This window comes from Eptesicus fuscus, chromosome 6 (genome assembly GCF_027574615.1).
Source record: "Eptesicus fuscus isolate TK198812 chromosome 6, DD_ASM_mEF_20220401, whole genome shotgun sequence".
Classification (NCBI taxonomy): Eukaryota; Metazoa; Chordata; class Mammalia; order Chiroptera; family Vespertilionidae; genus Eptesicus; species Eptesicus fuscus.
Window position 1 is genome coordinate 16,958,894 of NC_072478.1, and position 19,355 is coordinate 16,978,248.

General features: G+C 55.2%; 1 protein-coding gene and 1 pseudogene across 3 annotated transcripts; both read right to left on the reverse strand.

The window, feature by feature from the left end:
* Positions 1 to 18,018, reverse strand: KCNN1 (potassium calcium-activated channel subfamily N member 1). Of its 3 annotated transcripts, XM_028132499.2 has the most exons (10): positions 17,539 to 18,018; positions 16,646 to 16,741; positions 13,505 to 13,923; positions 12,942 to 12,950; positions 10,457 to 10,598; positions 8,222 to 8,332; positions 7,707 to 7,834; positions 3,751 to 3,759; positions 3,304 to 3,373; positions 1 to 318 (listed from the first exon to the last, which is right to left on the reverse strand). In XM_028132499.2, the coding sequence occupies exons 1-10, from the start codon at positions 17,938 to 17,940 to the stop codon at positions 70 to 72; spliced, it is 1,635 nt and encodes a 544-aa protein (XP_027988300.2). In that variant the 5' UTR covers positions 17,941 to 18,018; the 3' UTR covers positions 1 to 69. The 3 variants fall into 3 exon arrangements, with proteins under 3 accessions (XP_027988300.2, XP_008154633.2, XP_027988303.2); XM_008156411.3 differs by lacking the exon at positions 12,942 to 12,950 and having other exon boundaries at positions 17,539 to 18,017; XM_028132502.2 differs by lacking the exons at positions 3,751 to 3,759; positions 12,942 to 12,950 and having other exon boundaries at positions 17,539 to 17,996.
* On the reverse strand, positions 1,421 to 1,548 carry LOC114228030 (U2 spliceosomal RNA; annotated as a pseudogene).
* Positions 18,019 to 19,355: the final 1,337 nt, after the last annotated feature.

Consider the following 19,355-nt stretch of genomic DNA (forward strand, 5'->3'; position numbering starts at 1 on the left):
TCCTGGATGGTGTGGAGGTGGCGGCCACACAATGGCCAAGATTGTGGGGTCCGGTGGTGGGCAGGGCCATCACCCGCAGTCTGAAGGGGCCACGGGTGGCCACCGGCATGGGGAGCTCTGGGCTGCCTGGTCTGGGGCGCCAGGCTGGGGAGGCAAGGGTGGGGGAAGTGGGTGTATGGCTTGGGTGATGAGGCTAGGCAAGGCCTGCAGGGAGGTGCCCAGCGCATCCAGGCGGCTTTCGAGGGCAGCCAGGCGGGCCTCAAGGTCCTCGTGCTGGGCGTGCAGCTCGGACATGAGGTCGTACATGGCATTCTGGGTCTGTGAGAGACAGGGGTGGGAGAGAGAAGAGGCTGAGTGAGACAGGGAGTGACAGACACACACACAGACATTTGCAACTGTGAGGACACCCCCAGCCCTGCAGGTCTCCTGCTAGATCCCAGTAAATGGTGGGAGAATAGGTGAGGGGACAGACAAGTTAAATGACAAGCTGGGGCCAGCAGGCCTGGGAAAGGCCAAGGGCTGTACTGGGGAGGGGTGGATGTGACCAGAGCTGCCCTGAGGGACTGAACTGGCCACCTAACACATACAGTACACTAGGGATTGGATAGAGGTCTGGAGGGAGGTGAGTATCCAGAGGATCTGACCCAATCACAGACCCAGGAACACGACAGCCATAATCGCTGTTATGATAGGCGACAGGTGTCCCCACCACCTTCACTATTTCCCACAGGGCAGCAGCACGGGCCAGTTCTACTCCTGTCCAGAAGGATCCACTCTCGCCACCAGGTGGCGCTAGAACATCGCCCTGCGTCTCTAACCCCAGCTCTGGGTGACCAGACCCGCAGGCGGAACCGGAGTTTACCGCCCCTCCTAGGCTTTGGAGGGGAGGACTGCAGGGGCAGGTCTGGCTGAGGGGGGCAAACACCCCAACCCTTTGCTCCGCGGGAGAGAAATAGGATGAGGCGCCGATTACATACCTGCAGACTCTCCCAGCCTCTTCACACCTTTGCCCTCCACCCTTTCTTCTGTTCCCAGTAGGCTGACCCCACTGGGGCGGGGGGTGGGGTAGGGAAGGCGGGTGGGGGGAGGGGGGAGGACAAACACCTCGGAGCCCCTCCTAGGGCCACTGACCTTCACCCCAGCCTGCCTCCGGAACCACAGTCCCCAAGGTCAGAGGGTAATATCTGGAGGCATCCAACACTGGGGTGGTTCATTTTGGCCCTCTCTGAGATTTAAAACAAATTGTTTTAAACTTAGGATATACAGGGTGTCCCCCAAAATGTATACACACTTTGAATAATGAATTCCAATGGGTTAAATCTGAGAAGAAAGAAACACCATTGAGCTATTAGCTGTAAAGTGTGGGACACCCTATATATTTTATTTTTGCCAGAGAAATACAAATTAAATTAGCAACCTTGGAAAGGAAAGCAGAAAAATTTGATTGGAAAACATTTTAACCTTGTTTAATTTAAAAAATTAGAAACCCATATAATCCAATCTAATTAAAGACTACACTTGATCTTAGCCAAAAGGCCGAGAAGCGATTAAAGACTGAATTCAAAGAAGCTTTTGTAAAATGTATTTTGAGAGTATACCACCATGATTACAAGGTTTAAAAATTTAAAAATTCAAATTTTAATCATTTGTGCTAAAGAAGTGTAATATGGATAATTCAAATTATAATTCCTAGTATCTGAGTTTTTCCAAGGTATTTTACATTTATGGCTATAATCTCATATGACATCAAATTAGTTGGCCAATGATTTTTATATTCTCTTAGGGTTATGTTCTAGTTTCTATGAACATAGAATTATTTATTTTTAAAACATATTTTTATTGATTTCAGAGAGAGGAAGGGAGAGGGAGAGAGAGAGAGAAACATCAATGATGAGAATCATCGATCTGCTGCCTCCTACACATCCCCTACTGGGGATCAAGCTTGCAACCCGTCACCGTGACCAGTCCTGCTCATAGGTCGATGCTCAACCACTTGCTGAGCCACACCAGCCAGGCTGAATTATTTCTTCAGGGTTCTAGAATGTTTTTTCCTCTGTAACGTTCCCTTCCAAATTAATTTTATGTAGGTTAATATTAAATTACTTGGCAATCTCTTGAAATGAGGAGGAGAATGAGTCCACAATGAGCTGGGAATAAGAAGTGAAATAGAATAGGACTTAACATCTTCTAAAGATAACATTAAAGTAGCCTCTAACTCAGTGATGGCGAACCTATGACACGCGTGTCAGCACTGACACGCGTAGCCATTTCTGATGACACGCGGCCGCTGAGCCGGCCGCATGCCGAGGATGAAACATTTGCTGCTCCTGAGGATGAAACATTTGCGAAATAATGTTTTTTTCCTCAAAGTGACACACTACCCGAGTTATGCTCAGTTTTTTGGCGAAGTTTGACACACCAAGCTCAAAAGGTTGCCCATCACTGCTCTAACTGATAATTGATTAGGGAGCGGGACCAATAGGCAAAGCTCACACATGAACTATTTATGAAGTATGCAACATTGTCAGGAGAAGTTCTGAATAGTGTGAGAACATTCTAAGAGAAAAGCAGGAAAGAGGGTAGGACTTGATGTTTGAACCAACAAATAGATCCATTTATAACACAAACTGATCGTACTGAGCTGTGGAATCAACTTTAATTTCCTAAAAGGTGTTTAGCTTTCTGTTGGGGCTATTATTTGAATTTATATCCGCAGCAAAAGTACATCATCAATTTTGCCCATATATACAATTTTCTTATATTTTAATTAAAACAAACAAAAAACACTAGCCCACCCGGCTTGGCTCAGTGCTTGAGCATCAACCTATGAAGCAGGAGGTCACAGTTCGATTCCCAGTCAGGGCACATGCCCAGGTTGCGGGCTTGATTCCAGTGGGGGGCATGCCGGCGGCAGCCGATCAACGATTCTCTCTCATCATTGATGTTTCTCTCTCTCCACCTCTCCCTTGCTCTCTGAAATCAATAAAAGTATATTTCTTAAAAAAATGAAACTACTGCCGATGTTAAAAGTAGCTTTTGCAGATGTAGATTCCCGGAGTTCCTCTCACAGTCAGAGCTTCTGGTCACCATGGACCCTTGCAGACAGGGCTGCTGTTCCCTGCTGGCTCCTATGCCCTGCATCCCTTGCTGGTGTCGCCTGCCTGCCCCGAGAACCCCAGTGCTGCCCCTCCCTCAGCAGGAGCTGTGCCCTGTCCTTTACTGAAATGCCCCCTTTCCTCCCCAGAGACCCAACCAGCCCAGACTGGCCCAGGGAGCCGTCCCACCGGGCCCCACCTTGCTCACCTTGGCCAGCTCTGCGAGTGTGTTGGCCTGGTCGTTCAGCTTTCCCTGCTCAATCTTCACACTCCGGAGCCTGGGGACCGGTGGGTGGGTGGTGTGGTGTGGAGGATGCATTGTTGGGGGAATGGGGGGGTCCCTCATGCACTTGCCCCACCCAGGGTTGCCATGTGGGACATGCAGTGGGGAGATGCGGTGGGAGTTGGGGTCAGGCCCCCTGCAGCCCATTCCCTCCCCACATGTAGGGGGCAGCAGGGCCTGGGCGGCAGCTCAGCCACTGCCCAAAGTGACCACCGTCTGGCTGTGTGCATAGGGCCCGGCTCAGCACGTCTCAGTAAAGCCTGCACTGGTCTGCAGGGTGGACGCCAGCCCTGGCCGCCTCCAGGAGCTGCCCCGGGGATGCACCCTGACCCATGACCACCATGCACCCCTGACCCTCAGGAGGAGACTTACTTCTGAGCTCTGGCAGGAGCCGGGGGAGCAGAGAGAAATCACAGGGCGATTTTAATCTCAGCACCGCTGGGCAGCTCATGCCCAGTGCTGCCCTCCTCCCACATGCTGACCCCTGGACCCGAGGGGCTGTTGCCCTTGCTCTGCAGAGGGGCTCAGCTTCTGAGAGGGCAGTGCCAGCCCCTCAGAGGTGCATCCGTCCTCTGCCCCCTCCCTCGAGCAGTATCCACCCAGCCCTGGCCAGGACAAACGCAGCTGCCCTCGCTCTGCAGCTCTGCTGTCTGCCAACCTGTGCCAGGCACCTGGCCCTAGAGGTGACTTTTAGTCCAGTAAACTATACCCATGATGTTTCCTAAGGGGGAAACTGAGGCTCAGAGTGGCAAAGCCAATGGCTGGTAACACCCTGGTCAGCCTCTCTGCCCTTGGCCTCCACTAGCTGCCCGAGGCGTGGGGAATGGCCTCTGTCCGCACCCTTCCTCTCCATGCCTCTGTAGTTAACCTGGGCCAGGGGAGTGGTTCCAGGTAAGACTCTCTTCTTCACTGGCTCAAACTCCACCGGTGTGTGCCCCCATGCGATGGATGCGTGGGGAGGCCCCTCAGGGCCCACCATGCTGAACACTGCCAGGGCCCCAAGACCCAGCCCTCAGTCTGGAGGAACGGAGGCGAAAACAGACGGCCCCAGGAGGCTGCTGAGGAGCCCTGCCGTGCCTTCCCCGGGGATCATATGGGTTGAACGGTGTTCCCCACAAAAGATATATTGAAGTCCTAACCCCTAGGACCTCAGTATGTGACCTACGTCACCAGGTTAAGATGGGTCCGTGGGGGGAATCCTAACCCAGTATGATCGGTGTCTTCATACAAAAGGGGAAGTCTGTACACAGACACGCGCAGATGGAGGACAATATGAAGACGCAGGAAGAACGCCACATGGAAATGGATCATTGGAGGTGCATCTACCAGCTAAGGAACGCCCGACGCTGCCAGAGGCTCGGAGAGACCTGGAACAGAGCCTCCCCTGGCACCTCACAGGGAACATGGCCCTGCTGACCCCTTGATTTTGGTCTTCTGGCCTCCAGGGCGGTGACCATACCACCCCCTTACTACCGCAGGCCAAGGACACACACACTCCCCATCCACCTTCTCTGAGACCATGTCCTCCTTCTCACGGCTTTGCACACAGCGCCCCCTTCGTGGGGCCTCACGTGTGCAGAGCAGACCTCCCGTTTTCTGGGCGTTGTGCTCCTTCCCACCTCCTTGCCTTCCCTTAACCTGTGGGCATCCTGCGTATGCCAGCCTGCCTCTCAGTTTCCCACTCACATCTTATCCGCCCTTCAGGCCCTAGTTCACACTTGCTTGACTTCATCATCTGTTCTTGCAGGGCTACTGCTTCTGGTGGGGGGTGGGGGTGCAAGGGGATCTAAAGGTGAGTGAAACAGTCCTGCCCCCGAACAAATGGTCACAGATAATTCACAGAGCAGGCTCCTTCTCCCAGACCTAGCTCTCCTCAATTCTCATACTCCTACTTCCCCCAAAGAACTTTCTGGAACATCCCCTAGGGCAAGATCCAGGGCGGGGCCACGTCTAGTGTCCCCCACACCGGCTGGTGCAGGAAATGCTTGTGGAATGATAAAATGACCCTATTGAGGGTGGAAATAACAACAATTCCAGTTCCTATATTTAGAAAATACTGTGCGGCAGTCAGGCACAGGGGAGTCATCTGGCCATCCCACCTGTGTTCGATCGACATCACACTCGTTACCATCATCTCCTCTTTACAGATAAGATACGTGGAGTAGTGTGTCACTTGCCCAGGCCCCACTGTTAGGTGGAAGGGACCAGATTGGGAACCAGTGGTCAGCTAACAACTGTGGAAGAGTCAGGAAGGAGAGTTCCCTGTCCTCAAGGGTCTCAGAGTCTTGTGAGGAGGTAGGACTAACACCTGGGCACAGTGAAGTCAAGCCAATGGGATACCAGCTCCTCTCCCTGGTTTTCAGATGGCGGTGGAAGCAGAGGCAGAGAGCAAGGGCCGGGGGTGAGGTGGACGCTATGTGCTACCAAGAGATTGTTCTGTGCTGGGGACTATGCCAGGCATTTCTGCCAATCATCTCATTTAGACCTCCCGAAGTCCTGGGGAGTAGGGATTATTATCATTAGAAATAGCAAACACAATACATGTAAATGAACTAAACTCTCCAGTTAAAAGACAAGGATGGTAAGCAGCATAAGAAAACGTTTGGGGTGATGGATCTGTTCATTATCTTCACTGTGATGATAGTTTCATGGGTGTGGACATATGTTAACACTCATCAAACTGTACACTTTAAGTAGGTGCAGTTGACTGTATGTCAATTATACCCCAATAAAGCTGTTTTTAAAAAAGACTGAACAGGATTAAAAAATTAAAGCCCAGCTGGTGAGCTTCTTCTCCCACGGCCTGGTCTCTCCCTGGTAAGTGGTCATTCTCCTTTACCTTCTGGAAGCCCAGGCTCTGGGCTGTCCCAGCCACAGCTCGGGCTCCCTCCTCTATCCAACCTCCCCATCCCACCGCTCACATTGGCGTTCTCTCTGCTGCCTCTTGGTTATGGTTGAGTCGGTTGCCTTCCTGCTGTACTAGCTCAGACCCTAACACTGCTCATCTCGCTCTCTAACTCATCAGCCCCTGAGTCTGGCCTGGAGCTCCTGGGGCAGGGAGCCTTCTCATTCACCGAGGAGAACCCACTTGTGAATGGGTTTTCTCATGATTTGAGACTTGGGAACTCTCTTCGGAGAGGCTCATTCTGAAAAGTGCCTAAGAACATGGTTTCACTCTTTTACATCAGGTACCACGGGACTCCACCCCACGGAATTTGGAGCTGTTTAAATTCTAGACGGGGTGCTGTCTCATGCATCCTATATGTGGCCCTTGAAATGTGGTTAGTCCGAATAAAAACAAGCTGTGAGTGTAAAATATACAATGGACTTTGAAGATTTAGTACAAAAAACTTCATAAAATATCTCAATGATTTTTTAAATCTTAATCACATGTTAAAATAATAATAATTTGGATACACTAAATAAATATATTAATTTTATTTTACTTGCTCCCTTTTGCTTTTTTAAAAAATGTGGCTACCAAGAAATGTGGAATTGTATGTGTAGCTCAGGATGTTTTGAGTGGACAGTCACTGGCATTTCACATCCTGTGAGCCACACCTGGCCGGGTGCCTGTTTTGGGAAATAACGTGTCGCACAGACACGCCCGCTCATCTCACGGCTTTCCTGTGACAACAGCAGAGCAGAGTAGTGACAGAGATGGTCTGGGCCACGACGCCTGAAATGTTTACTGTCTGGCTCTTTACCGAACATGTGCCAACTCTGGCTGCACACTGGACTCACCGGAGGAACTTAAGCTTAAGCCCAGACTAATCGCACACTGTAGTGTAACTGGTGTGGGGTGTGGCCTGTAGGATTTTTAAAAGCTAGTTGAGTGACTCCAACGAGCAGCCAAGGATGAGAACTACTTGAATGAGTAATTCTTAGGACAAAGGGACAAAAGAGGAAATTAAGTAGTTTCTAATTATTCCACACGAGCTTATAGATCCGGCCACAAATTCTGAGCTTCCGGCTAGCCAAAGCCAAAAGGGGACATTGCTTCAGTGTCCAAGGGGTAAAATCATTTGGGCTGTTCCAGAGAATAAAATATGCTTCCTGCCATTTATGTTGGATGGACTGCATGCCTTATCAAAGGTGATTTCCCTGGATGAATGCTGGGCCCATCATATCTCTTCCTCGGACCATCCCAACTATCCCATCCAACAGAAGCTGCTGGTCCCAGTCACTTGACCACCCAGCTTAGGAGGCCACGCTGAGGCCATGCTGGGCTGTCTGGCCTGGCCCTCGGCCTCTTCCCGTGGGGCGTGTCACGCTGCCTCCGCCCCAGGCGGACACAGAAACGTGGGTGGGAAAGGTGCTGGACTTACTGATGGATGGCTTGGAGGAACTTACGCTGGTGTTTCCGAACCCGGGCGTAGTCTGGCTTCTTCACCAGCCTGGTGTGTTTGTAGATGAGCCACGTCTCCCTGAGAACGTTAGCAGCGGCATTTTTCACCTGGGCCAGGGAAAGAACAGGTCCCCATTTCACACGGGGGAACGGGCACCGCGAGGCCAACCTGCCAAGGTCAGCTTGTAAGTTGCACGTGGCTGCCTGGTCCCATCATTCCTGCCTCTCACTGCAGGGCCCGCGGCGGGGCTGTGACTGGGCACACGGGTGGACCCTGTGGCCTTCTCCACGTCTCTGTGCACAGCTCCCGGGCGTTCTCATAAATGGCAGAGCCCAGTGCAGTGTTGGCATGCACAGGGCAGTGTGGGGACCTGTGGGCACATGGGTGTGCCTGTAACGTGCAGAAGTAGGGCGGGGAGGGTCTGCCCTTGATGATCAGGAGGCTGGCATGATGGGGGCTGTGATGGGGGCTGTGATGGGGGCTGGCATCCTTACCCGCTTGGTGAGCTGTGTGTCCATCATGAAGTTGTGCACGTGTTTCTCTGCCTTGGTGAGCTCCAGTTTCCGGGCCACCACAGCCACCACGAGCGCTGTGCAGCCAGCCCCCTGCGTGAGGAGGGTGGAGCACCTCAACACCCTGCTTCAGGTGGGTCCCAGGCCAAAGCAGGACACGCTCCCTCCTCCAGGAAGCCTGTCCTGATCCCACCTTTGACTTCACCCTTCAAGCCTGCAGTGTTGGCACAGATTCACTGACTCCCGACCCCATTTGCTTTATCCATCCAATGTCTGGGGAGCAAGTCCCACAGATGAGCTCATTTTACCCCAACAACTCCATTCTTACCTCCATTGGGCAGAGGGGGAAACGGAGGCTCGGAGATAAGAAAGGGACAAGGAACAGGCAGGATCTGCAGGCAAGTTTGGGGCCGATGACCATGGAAGTGGGAGGATTTAGAATCTGTCGGGGCTTTGGGTCTGGGTATTGGGGACAGAGACTGGGCTAACAGGTTGCTGAACAGTAACGAGAGTCAGCTGACAGTGAGAAGGGAAGTGTGGGGAAGGGCCAGCCAGCTGCGCACAGTGGGGCATCTGCAGAAGGGAAAAGGAATGCACAGGTCCCAGCAGGTGGGGAGGTGGGGAGGATGCCTCCTCATGGGATTCCCTGGTGGGTACAACCACTCTCCTCAGGATGCCCTTAGTGGCAGCCCAGCCAGAAAAGGAGGTCGCTTGGGGGCTGCTGGGAGGGACAGGGGGCAGGAATGAGGCGCCAAGGAGGAGAGAAGGGCAGGTAAGGGAGGGGCAGCAAAAAGCAACACAGGAGGAAGAAAGTGGGGGAGAGGGGAGGTTCTGTCACTGAGAAGTGGGGTCCAGGGAGCCTAGGACACTCAGGAGGTGCCATCAGCCTCAGAAGTGACCAGGAAGTAGGCGGCAGGGGCTGGTGATGGAGCCAGAAGTTGGTTCTCTGCCTGTGCTGGAGGCTGTCCCTGGTGCTTCACCTGCCAGCTGCTTCCGACTGCGGCTGCTGAGTACGGGGTGGGAGGAGGGAGAAACCCGGCTTGGGCCCTGAGGGCTGGGGGTGTGGCTGGCACGAGCTCACTTTTTCTCAGGGGTGGAAGAAAACACTTATGGGGAGGAGTGGACAAGGGCCAGGGACACTGTCAAACTCTCCTGGTTGGGCCAACATGCCCGGCTTGGTGAGGTGGGCACCAAGGTACCCTCCAAGGAAACCCCGATGAGGGTTCCTGATCAGGACAAGGACGTTGGGAGGACCCACGAGCCTGTTCTCAGGAAAAGCCCTGTGATTAGGGGCAAAGTAACACGCCGGAAACCTGCACGTGGCATGCTACACGGCAAGGAAGGAGAAGAGGTGACAGCACTGCACAACAGCACGGCTGCCACGCTGAGCAAAAGAGGCTGGGCTCGGAGGAAGCCCCGCCGGGATACCCTGAAGTTCAGGGACAGGGAAACGCGGGGTTGGTGGGACAGTGGAAGGGGCTGAGTCTGTGAGCAGTGAGGGGAGGGGACGCACTGGGCACAGAGGGAACAGGAGAGAGCCAACAGAGTAGCTAAAAGGGACCCAAGCATGACCTCGTGTGTGTGTGTGTGTGTGTGTGTGTGTGTGTGTGTGTGTGTGTGCTGGGGGGCGAGGGCTGGGAGTGAGCTGTAGGCTGGACATGAAACTGGTTTTCTGGAAGGAGCCGCATCCCAGAGAAGAGAACACGGCTTTTCCATTCCACTGAGGGTTTTCTGGGCTAAAGCTCATTTATCTGAGTGTTTTTGTTTGTTTATTTAGAAAGTCCATTTGCTGGGGGGGTGGGGGGGATTGTGGCTGATCTTTACTTTCCCTTTCCACTGTCACAAAACAACATAAGCACGTGTGCACATGCCCTTTCACCAGGGAGGGGCGCTCCGCTCAGCCAGGAGGCGGGCGGCCCTGGTGGGGAGGCAGGAGGACGCGGCCCCCAGCGGCATCCAAACGGGAGGGGGTGAGAAGGGAAGGGGAACAGAGCAACTGGGCTTCAGGTTTCAAGAGATGGTGACACCTGGGGACAGGGCGTTCGAGAAGGGGGCTGTGCGGAGCCTCTGTACGAAGGCCCTTCCTTCTGCATTTGGAAAGGAAATGGTGGTGGGGGTGGCGTCATGTTTTTGCAAGAGCAAATGCCTGTCTGTGTGGTACAGCTTGTGACGGTGACCTCCCCGTCGGCGGGGGACGTGCAAGGGCCCGGCCCTTACCATGATGCCGGTGAGCAGGCACACGCCTTTCCCGCAGTAGGTGTGTGGCACCATGTCTCCGTAGCCAATGGAGAGGAAGGTGATGGAGATAAGCCACATGGCCCCCAGGAAGTTGCTGGTCACTTCCTGTTTATCGTGGTACCTAGGGAGAGTAGGGAGGGCTGGTCAGCCCGCACTGGTCCCTCCTCCTTCATCACACCCCTGGGGCAGTGCCTAGAATCAGGGAGCCAGTCACTCCGAGGGCTCACAGTGATAAAGGCGTGGTTGGGGGGGGGGTGCTCCCGGGACAGAGGGCACCCAAATCCTCCTCCCAGGCCCCCTTTCACCCTCCTTCCTTCACTGACCCCAAAGCTGCTGCTCGGGACATCTGCCCTCCTAGCCCTGGGCACGGAGCAGAGAGGGGGCCAGGTGAGGTATGTCCACATGTGTCCACGCATGTCCACCGGATACCTTTCCCATAGACAGACATACAGACAGGCGCGGACACGGGTGGCCATGGGCACCAGAAGCGGCATGGAGGTGAGGAGTCACATCAGACATCGGGAAGAACTTCCCTCGCCAGCCAGGCCCTGAGGGAGGGGTCTGTTGGGGAGATGGGGGGTTGAAGAATCATGCTCCAGGACTTGGGTGAAGAAGGGATATCAATATGTGGAGGGCAGCACCAGTCACCCCAATCCCACGCCTGGGTTGATCTGGGGGTAAGGAGAGAGGAGACAGCATACTTAGCCCTGGGGAGAGCCTGGGGCTAAACTTTTGATGTGTGTGTGGGGGTCACAGGCCCCAAGGCCTTGCAAAGCACACTGCTTTGTCCCCATCACGGCCTGGCCTGGGACCCTGGCCACACAGACTATGAACAGGTTCTACCTAAGTCAGCCCAGGCTGGGGGCCGAGGGGCTGGTTCTCTGGGTCTGGGGGCAGCTCCAGGTTCTGCTCTAGGCCAGCCCCAGCCTGCAAAGCCCCTTCAGCTTGGGGGAGCCCTTTCCAGCTAAACCCCTCCTTAGCAGGCCTCAGGCCATCTGAAACCCCGCCAGCGGGCAAAGACCTTCACTGAAAGGGTTCAAGGTCAGAGGTCAACCATGGTGGCACAAAGGAGGGGGGCCCCTCACTGTGGGGGTATAGGGGGGCTGGGGGAAGGCTGTCCAGGTAGATGGGGCTGGGCCAGGGGTTCAAGGTGGGGAGGAGATGGAAGGGAAGCTCCAGTGGGAGCGGGAGGGATGGAGGCCGTCACAGCAGGTCTGGTGTTTGGGAGTCTCCCCCCCACTGGGGGGCTCCCATGCTGCTTGCTGGGTGCAGGGGACAGAAACTGACCCCCATCTTTCACTGAGGTACCTGAACCCCAAGCTGCCTCAGCCTCCAACTCTGTGGAGACCAGCACCCCCAACTCAGGAGGCAGGAGGGGGGCTCTCCAGCCATGGGTGGGTGCTGCAGAACCCCCAGGACCAGGGAGGGGGGGCATGCGGGAGGTGAGGTAGGGGTGGGACAGCGCTGTGGGGCAGAGGGAGGCAGGCGAGGGGGTTTCAAGCAGCAATATGGGCTCAGAATTTAGGATTGGCTGCCCCCCTCACCCTGCCCCATTCCCCACCCCCACCTGGGGACCCCTGAAATGATCCAGCCTGGACCTCAGGGATGCCTGAGGAGGGATACCTCTCTCATTCCCCAGACCTTGATCCTGAGCCTGCCCTGAAGGGTGGGGAATGGGCTGTGGGAACTGACATTGGGGCATATCAGGGGTCCAAGGAGGGCCCGTGTGACTCCCAGGTGGTAAGCCTTGATGACAAGGAGGGGGGGCTTGAAGGGGTGAGGACTGAGGTCCTGGGGGGCAAGTCCAACCCAGGGCCCCCTCCCCCAGGAAGCCCAATCATAGCACCACCTTACACAGACCCCTCCAGAGCCTTCCCCAACTAGGCACGAGGCAGGAGAGACCCCTCCTGAACAAGGTGCCCCTTGGCCTGAAAGGCCCAGCAGAGCCCCTCCCTCCCTGGATCCCCGGGGGTTGGGAGACAACCAGAAGCAGGCTCTTAGGAATGTCCCTTTGCCCCTGAGAGCCTCAGTTTCCTCATCTGTAACTTGGGTTGATGGCCACCATCGTCCAGGACTGTTGAGGACAAAACCCAAGTAGGGATCCTAAAGGCTGGGCCAGTTCCCTTCACCCCAGACTCCAGGTCCCTGGGTCAGCTGCCCAAACAAGATGCTAGAGCTCAGCCCTTTTTCCTCCCCACACCTTGGACAGAGCCCCCAAGGGCCCCAAGTGGACAGAAGCTGAGAATGGCCTGCCTCCCACCGTCCTGAGCCTAACTCAATCCTATCTGCCCCCGCCACCCGCCGCAAGGATGGACTCTCCCCACCCCCGCGGGCTCCTGCCAGTCCTGGCCACCCTGCCTCCCCTCCCCATCCGCTCCCCTCTCGGCAGCTAATCTTAAATTCCTCACGGGCAGCATGGTGGCAGCAGCTCTGCACACACAGCTTGGCCAAGGCTGGGACTCACATGTTTTCCCTACAGTCCAGCGGGGCAGGCGGAGGGGAGAAGGAGAGCAAGTTAAATTGGGGTAGAGACAGGCAGCTGGGCGGGCACCCTGTTCCTGCTGCCTCCACTGCCTGGGCCAGAGGTCCGAGGCCAGCTGCCCGCAGAGTAGAGGGGCTGGGAGAAAGAGAAGCATGAGTCCCCCTGGAGGAAAGTGGGAGGAAGGGGGCTGGGGTCGCAGAGGGGTGTGGGTCAGGGGTGGTTGGGGACACAAGGCTGGAGTCCCAGGGTTTTGGACAGTCGCTGAGGCCAGGAACTGGACGGGGCAGGGTGGGGGAGATCAAGGGGATGAAAGAGATGGCCGGAGGAGCCTTGGGTCACTGAAGTCATGGATGGGCCTGGGGTCGTCAGGGTCAGGGTCAGGAGGATGGAAGTGGTTGCTGGGGAAGCCCTGGGCACTGAAATAATGGGTGGGCCCGGGGCTCACTGGGATCAGGGGGACAGAGCGATGGCTGGGGCCGCTGAGTCACTGAAGTCTTGGGTGGGCGTGGCGCTCACCGGGTTAGGGGCTGGGGGTCGAGACACACCTCTCGCAGACGCGCACGGTCCAGGCAGCGATGATCCAGGAGGAGATGCTGAAGACGAGCAGCACGGTGCCTGGGCAGATGGTCATGAGCGTCTTCATGACGAAGCGCGTGTTGAAGGTTATCTTGTTGAGCGCCCCGATGCTGCGGGACGAGGCGTCCGTGAAGATCTTGCTGTGCAGCAGCATGACGCGGCCCAGCAGGTAGAGGCGCAGGAACATGGGGACGGACAGCAGCACGTCCACGTCCGCCTCGGCCGCCGCTGGCGCGTACGTGAAGGCCAGCCGCGCCGTCCACGTGAAGCGGTAGTGGCCCGGCACCGGGTGGATGGCGCACACGGCCAGCTCCAGGGAGATGAGGAGGACGCGCTCACACGTCATGGCGATGCGCCAGTCGTCCGCCCCATTGTCCACCATGAACAGCTGCGGAGGGCAGACAGGCGGCGGTGGTCTCGGACACACACCCAGGCCCCCCCCCCCCCCCCGCCCCCAGCGAGACCCGAGGTGAAACCCCTCCCACTGGACTTGCACCAGAAACACGCCTCATAGGCACAACTCCTTACATCCCAGGGTTGGCCACACTGCAAACTAAACATGGGACCGGCGGCCCACAAAAGGTTAAACACAGAATGACCATGACCCAGCAACCCCAATCCTAGGTGGGATCCGCAAGAGAAATGAAAACAGACGCTGGGACCAATTCCTGTGCACGCACAGCCACAGCCGCACTGTTCACACCACCCGAAGTGGGAACCCAGTGTCCATCAAAGGAAGAGGGTGAACAAAATGTGTCCATTCACCCGAAGGAGTGCTCAGCCACGAAGGGGAATAAAGCACTGGCACACCCCACAATGTGGATGACCTGGAAACATCAGGCTGAGGGACAGAAGCCAGACACAAAGGCCTCTACCAGGGCCCAGGGGCACGCTGCCACCCCGTGGGTCTGGAAGGTGGAGCGTTCGGCCGAGAGGATTCTTCCTGAGCCTTCAGAGCTCATGGAATCTGCCTTGCTGGCTCTGAGACTTGATTAGAACCCATGCCCTTTGCTTCCTTTGGATTCTCCCTTTTGGAAGAGGAATGTCTGTCCTATGCCTGTGCCAGCACTTGTCTGAGTCACTGCTGGGGAAGAAGCTTACCTTAATCTCACCCAGATCTCACTCAGATGGTATTTAAGTGAGACTTTGGACTTGATGCTGAAATGGCTTAAGACTTTGGGGGATATTGGGAAGGAATGAATGCATTTTGCATGGAAGAAGGACATGAATTTGGGGGATGCACCAGAGGGTGGCTGAATCGTGTCTGCTCAAAATTCATATGTTGAAGCCCAACTCTCAACGTGACTGTATTTGGAGACAGGACCTTTAAAGAGGTGATTAAGGTTAAATGAGGTCATGAGGGTGGGGTCTTAATACTATAGGACTGTGTCCTTTTAAGAAGAGGAAGAGCCCTGGCCGGGTGGCTCAGTTGGCTGGAGTGTCGTCCCATGCACTGGATGGTTCGGGTTCGATCCCCGGTCAGGATGTATGTGATAGGCAACCAATCGATGTTTCTCTCTCACACAGATGGCTGTTTTTCTCTCTCTCCTTCTCTCTAAAAATCAATAAAGAATCATATCTTCAAGTAAGAATTAAAATGTAAAAGAAGAAGAGGAAGAGACACCGGGAATCCATGCACACAGGGAAAAGGCCCTGTGAGGACACAGTGAGACAGTGGCTGCCTGCAAGTCAAGGAGAGAGGCCTCACCAGGACCCAGTCCTGCCAGCACCTGATCTTGGATTTGCAGCCTCCAGAACTGTGAGAAAATAAACTTCTGTTTGCTGAAGCCACTCAGCTGTGCAAACTTCCTTCTTTCTTTTTATGGTTGAATACTAAATAAATGAATAATATATAAATAGAATAATATAATATATTAATAATACAATGAGCCCTGGACAGTTTGGCTCAGTGGATAGAGCGTCGGCCTGTGGACTAAAAGGTCCAGGTTCGATTCCAGTCAAGGGCATGTACCTCAGCTGCAGGCTTGATTCCTGGCCCTGGTCAGGGCTTGTGAGGGAGGCAACCAATCAATGTGTCTCTCTCACTCTGATGTTTCCCTCCGTCTCTCCCCCTCCCCTGCACTCTCTCTAAAAAAATCAATGGGAAAATATCCTTAGGTGAGGATTAACAACAACAAAATAATAATACAATGAATAGCAATTCCACTGTATGAATAGACCACATTTGGTTTATCCATATACCTGTGAACAGACATCTGACTTCTTTCCACTTTCTGGCTATTGTGAAGAGGGCTGTTATGAACATCTGTGTGCAAGTTTTTGCGTGGATGTTTTTGTTTCTCTTGGATCTACACCTAGGAGCGGATTTGCTGGATCATTTGGTAACTAACTCTGTGAGTAACTGTTTGAGGAGCTGTCAGACTGTTGTTCCCAATGGCTGTACCCTCAGAACTGCTTCCTTTCAGCTCAGTTGTCACTGTCCCTTTTGCTGCTGCCCTCAGCCACGTCCAGGGCCCTTCCCGTGTGCCAGACCCTGCTGTCTTCACAGACATCTACACACGGTGCAACCCAGGTAGGGTTTTCCTCCACCCATTTCCTGCCAGACTGTCAGGGGTCAGAGGCCAGAGGTGAGGAGCCAGATCTGACATCCTTTGGTGTCCCTGGGACCTGGCACCAGACCCAGGGGATGGCCGCCCTCTGTGGGCACACCTGCCTGACATGCCCTGAGCTGGACTCAAGCCTGGCCTGGTTTTGATTAATCCCCCAAAAGAAGAACAAACTCCCTGGCATGGGATAAATCTTTTAAATGCAGGGTCCTATTGAATACAAAAGGAGCCTGGTGCTAATAACACTGGTTTCCACCAATGTAAACCCTCAGAAGATCCCAGGGCTCCACATGGGCCATGTGTGCTAGACCCTAGCTCACCCCCACCTCCCACCCTGCGCTCTGACGGACCCTTTCTCAAATAATCAATAAAAATTAAAACATAGACACACGTTCTAGGAAACGTTAGAGTGGTGGAAATGGTGTGTCTTCACAGAGATCCTTTTCTATAAGGAAGCTATCGGTCCTCTTACGCTTAGGGGCTGGGGCTCCAGGTGGTTGGTGTGGAGGGAGAGGGGGTACCCCAGCCCAGCTGGACACTGACCTGGATTTCCCGGGCATGGTAGAGGATAACCAGACCCAGCAGGATGACTGTGGAGAGGCTGATGAGGCATTTGAGTGCAAATGAGTACAGGGACTCCTGGGCAGAGAGAGAGCAAACAGCAGGACGATGCTGAGGGTGGGGGGGAGGAGTGGGGCAGCCCTCTGACCCTCATACCTGGGCACTTCACTCAGAAAGTGGCACTCCTGCCCTTACTCTTTAGGCCTGGGCTTAGAGTAAGATGCGTTAGTACTTTACAGTTTGTAAGGCCTGGCTTCATGTGGGTATAGTACTTCAGAATGGATAAGGCCTGGCCTCCTGCAGGCTCCGTATGCCACGGTTTATAAGGCCTAGCCTCATACGGACATAGCACTTCAGAGTTTATAAGGCCTGTTCTCACACAGGCACAGCATTTCACCGTTCACAGGCAGACAGCCCTGATCGCTCTGTCCTCACACACCCTCAGGCAGCGCTAAGGGACCCACAGTCAGGCTCATAACCTGGCCCCCGCTGCTGGGGGGCGGGAGTGAAGCTCTTTCCCTGCTCTCCACCCAGGCCTTGTCTGAGCTCCCCCAGCCCAGGCATATCCTGGGGGACATCCCCTACCCCCCCTTGAGCCAGGGTATGGCCCTTGGTGCAAGCGGGGGGATGGACTCGAGTCTCTGTCCCCCATCTGCAGTCTCCCTGCCACCCCAGGAAGAGGGCACAGCAGGATCCCCAGGAGCCCCCCATCTCCCATCTCCAGGGTCCCCTGTATCCCCCATCCTCCTCTCCTGGGGCCGATGTGCCCTGATTCCATGCCCAAGGGATGATGGGGAGCCAGGTGTGCCAGGCAGGGCCTCTGTGAGGTGCGGGTAGGGCTTCCCTGAGGTGCCAGGGGGAAGGGCCATGCCTACCTTAGTGTAGACCCCCCAGGACAGCTCCGTCTCTGTCACCATGACAACGATGCCAAACATGCCAAAGATGAGGGCGTAGTCACTGAGGCGCTTCCGCTTCTCGAAGAGCACCCGCCGGTGGCCCAGGCGGTGGCCCACGTTGGGGGGCCTCCTGGAGCCCCTCTGCCCACCCACCTCATCCTCCTCATCGTCTTCCTCCTCCTCCTGGTCCTGGGAATGCCCTCGGGGGCTGCCGGGTGAGAGCCCGCCCAGCTCGTTCTTGGCCACCACGACTTGGAGGCCTGGACTATGTGGGGGCTGCAGGGGGCAGCTGGCCTCGGCGTCCGGAGGGTCTCGGGTCAGGGCCCCCAGTCCGCCTCCCAGCGGCCGCCCCCCACAGCCATTGTGGCTGTGGTTGTTCATGACTATGTGGGTGCCGGGGTTGGGCTCACTGCAGGCTGCCTGGGGCCCGGCATGGCTCAGCAGCTGGGCTCCCACGCTGACCTGCAGGGGCAGGAGGGACATGGTCATACCAACTGACCAGAGGGCCCGGGACCACTGCGAAAACCCTCAAACCCTCTCGTGGCTCCCCAGTGTCACTGCATAAAAACCAAACTCCCCACCGTGGCCAGGAGGCCCTCTGGGGTCCCAGTTCCACACCATTCGTCCTTCTCACTCTCCCCAGAATCACTCCCTTCCAGAAACACTGGCCTCCCTCTCACCTATCCCAACCAGCTTGGCCCTGCCTCAGGGCCTTTACATGTGCTGTGCCCTCCGCCTGGAAAACCCTCTATCTGACCTTTGCCCACTGGCTTTCTGGGCCTAGACAGTGCCTAGCACACAGCCACTACCCAGTAAACACTTGTGTATGCCCTGAGATTGATTGGCAGGTGTGCCTGGGAGGAGTAGAGGTCATGCAGGCGCACAGTCGGGAGGTGATTCCAACCTGGGCTAGTCTCCCACTGACCGTCAGGCTCTTGGACGATCTAACCTCACTTCACTGAGCCTCCAGTTCCTCCCCTCAAGTTGTTCCGAGGCCTTAACACACTTATGCAGGTACAGGCTATGGCTAGGGTAACATTAGGACTGAGGCTGGGGCTATATAGAGACCCCCCAGCTCCCTCCTGACCGGGTGGAGGGAGGTCAGTGATCTCAAGATTCCAGGACCAACATGGCAATCTGGGACTTAACTCTAAGATCCCAGAATTGAATCTATAGGGCCTGTGGGACATGCTCAGCCTGGCTCTGTGATACTGGGCCAGCCTCAGTTTCCCCGCCAGGCCAAGGAGCAGATTGATTGCACAACATCCTCAGATATTGCCCCGCAGAGGGCAGTATTGTGGGTGTCATGTGCAAGAACAGGGACCTTAATGATCCTGTCTGCTGGGTTCTGACCTGCCAGACCCACCCCAGCCTACTCTCTAAACCTTGCACGCCACCTGCTGTCACTCCGCCAATGTTTCTTAACCATCTTCACAGTTTATATGGGCTGGTCTCCTGCAGGCCCAGCACTTCACAGTTTATAAGGCTGTTCCCTACCCCGGACATTCCCCACCCCCGATCTATTACATACTAGTCTCTATATTTCACACAAGTTTTCTCTTAAATCTTCGAAATATGCCCAAGAAGGGGGTCCTGGGATTTGGCCAGTTTTATAGAAGGGGAAACTGAGGCACTGTGCTGTGATGGGACTATCTCCTTGCAGGGGAGATTCTGGACCACGCTGCCTGGTTGAACTTCTCCCAACAAGCCTGGCAGCAGTGGGCAGTGTGCCAAGTGTGCTCCCCTTTGAAAAGGCTAAGCCAGCATGCACTGGGGGACTGGGAGAGGGACTGTGT

What these genes read in the sequence shown, in the direction of transcription:
- KCNN1 (XM_028132499.2), bottom strand. Translation starts at nt 17,940, where the DNA reads ATGAACAACCACAGCCACAATGGCTGTGGGGGGCGGCCGCTGGGAGGC. An exon ending in CCTGGGGGGTCTACACTAAG is followed by an intron (nt 16,742 to 17,538) that starts GTAGGCATGGCC and finishes CTCTCTGCCCAG; the next exon opens with GAGTCCCTGTACTCATTTGC. An exon ending in CACTCGCAGAGCTGGCCAAG is followed by an intron (nt 319 to 3,303) that starts GTGAGCAAGGTG and finishes TGTCTCTCACAG; the next exon opens with ACCCAGAATGCCATGTACGA.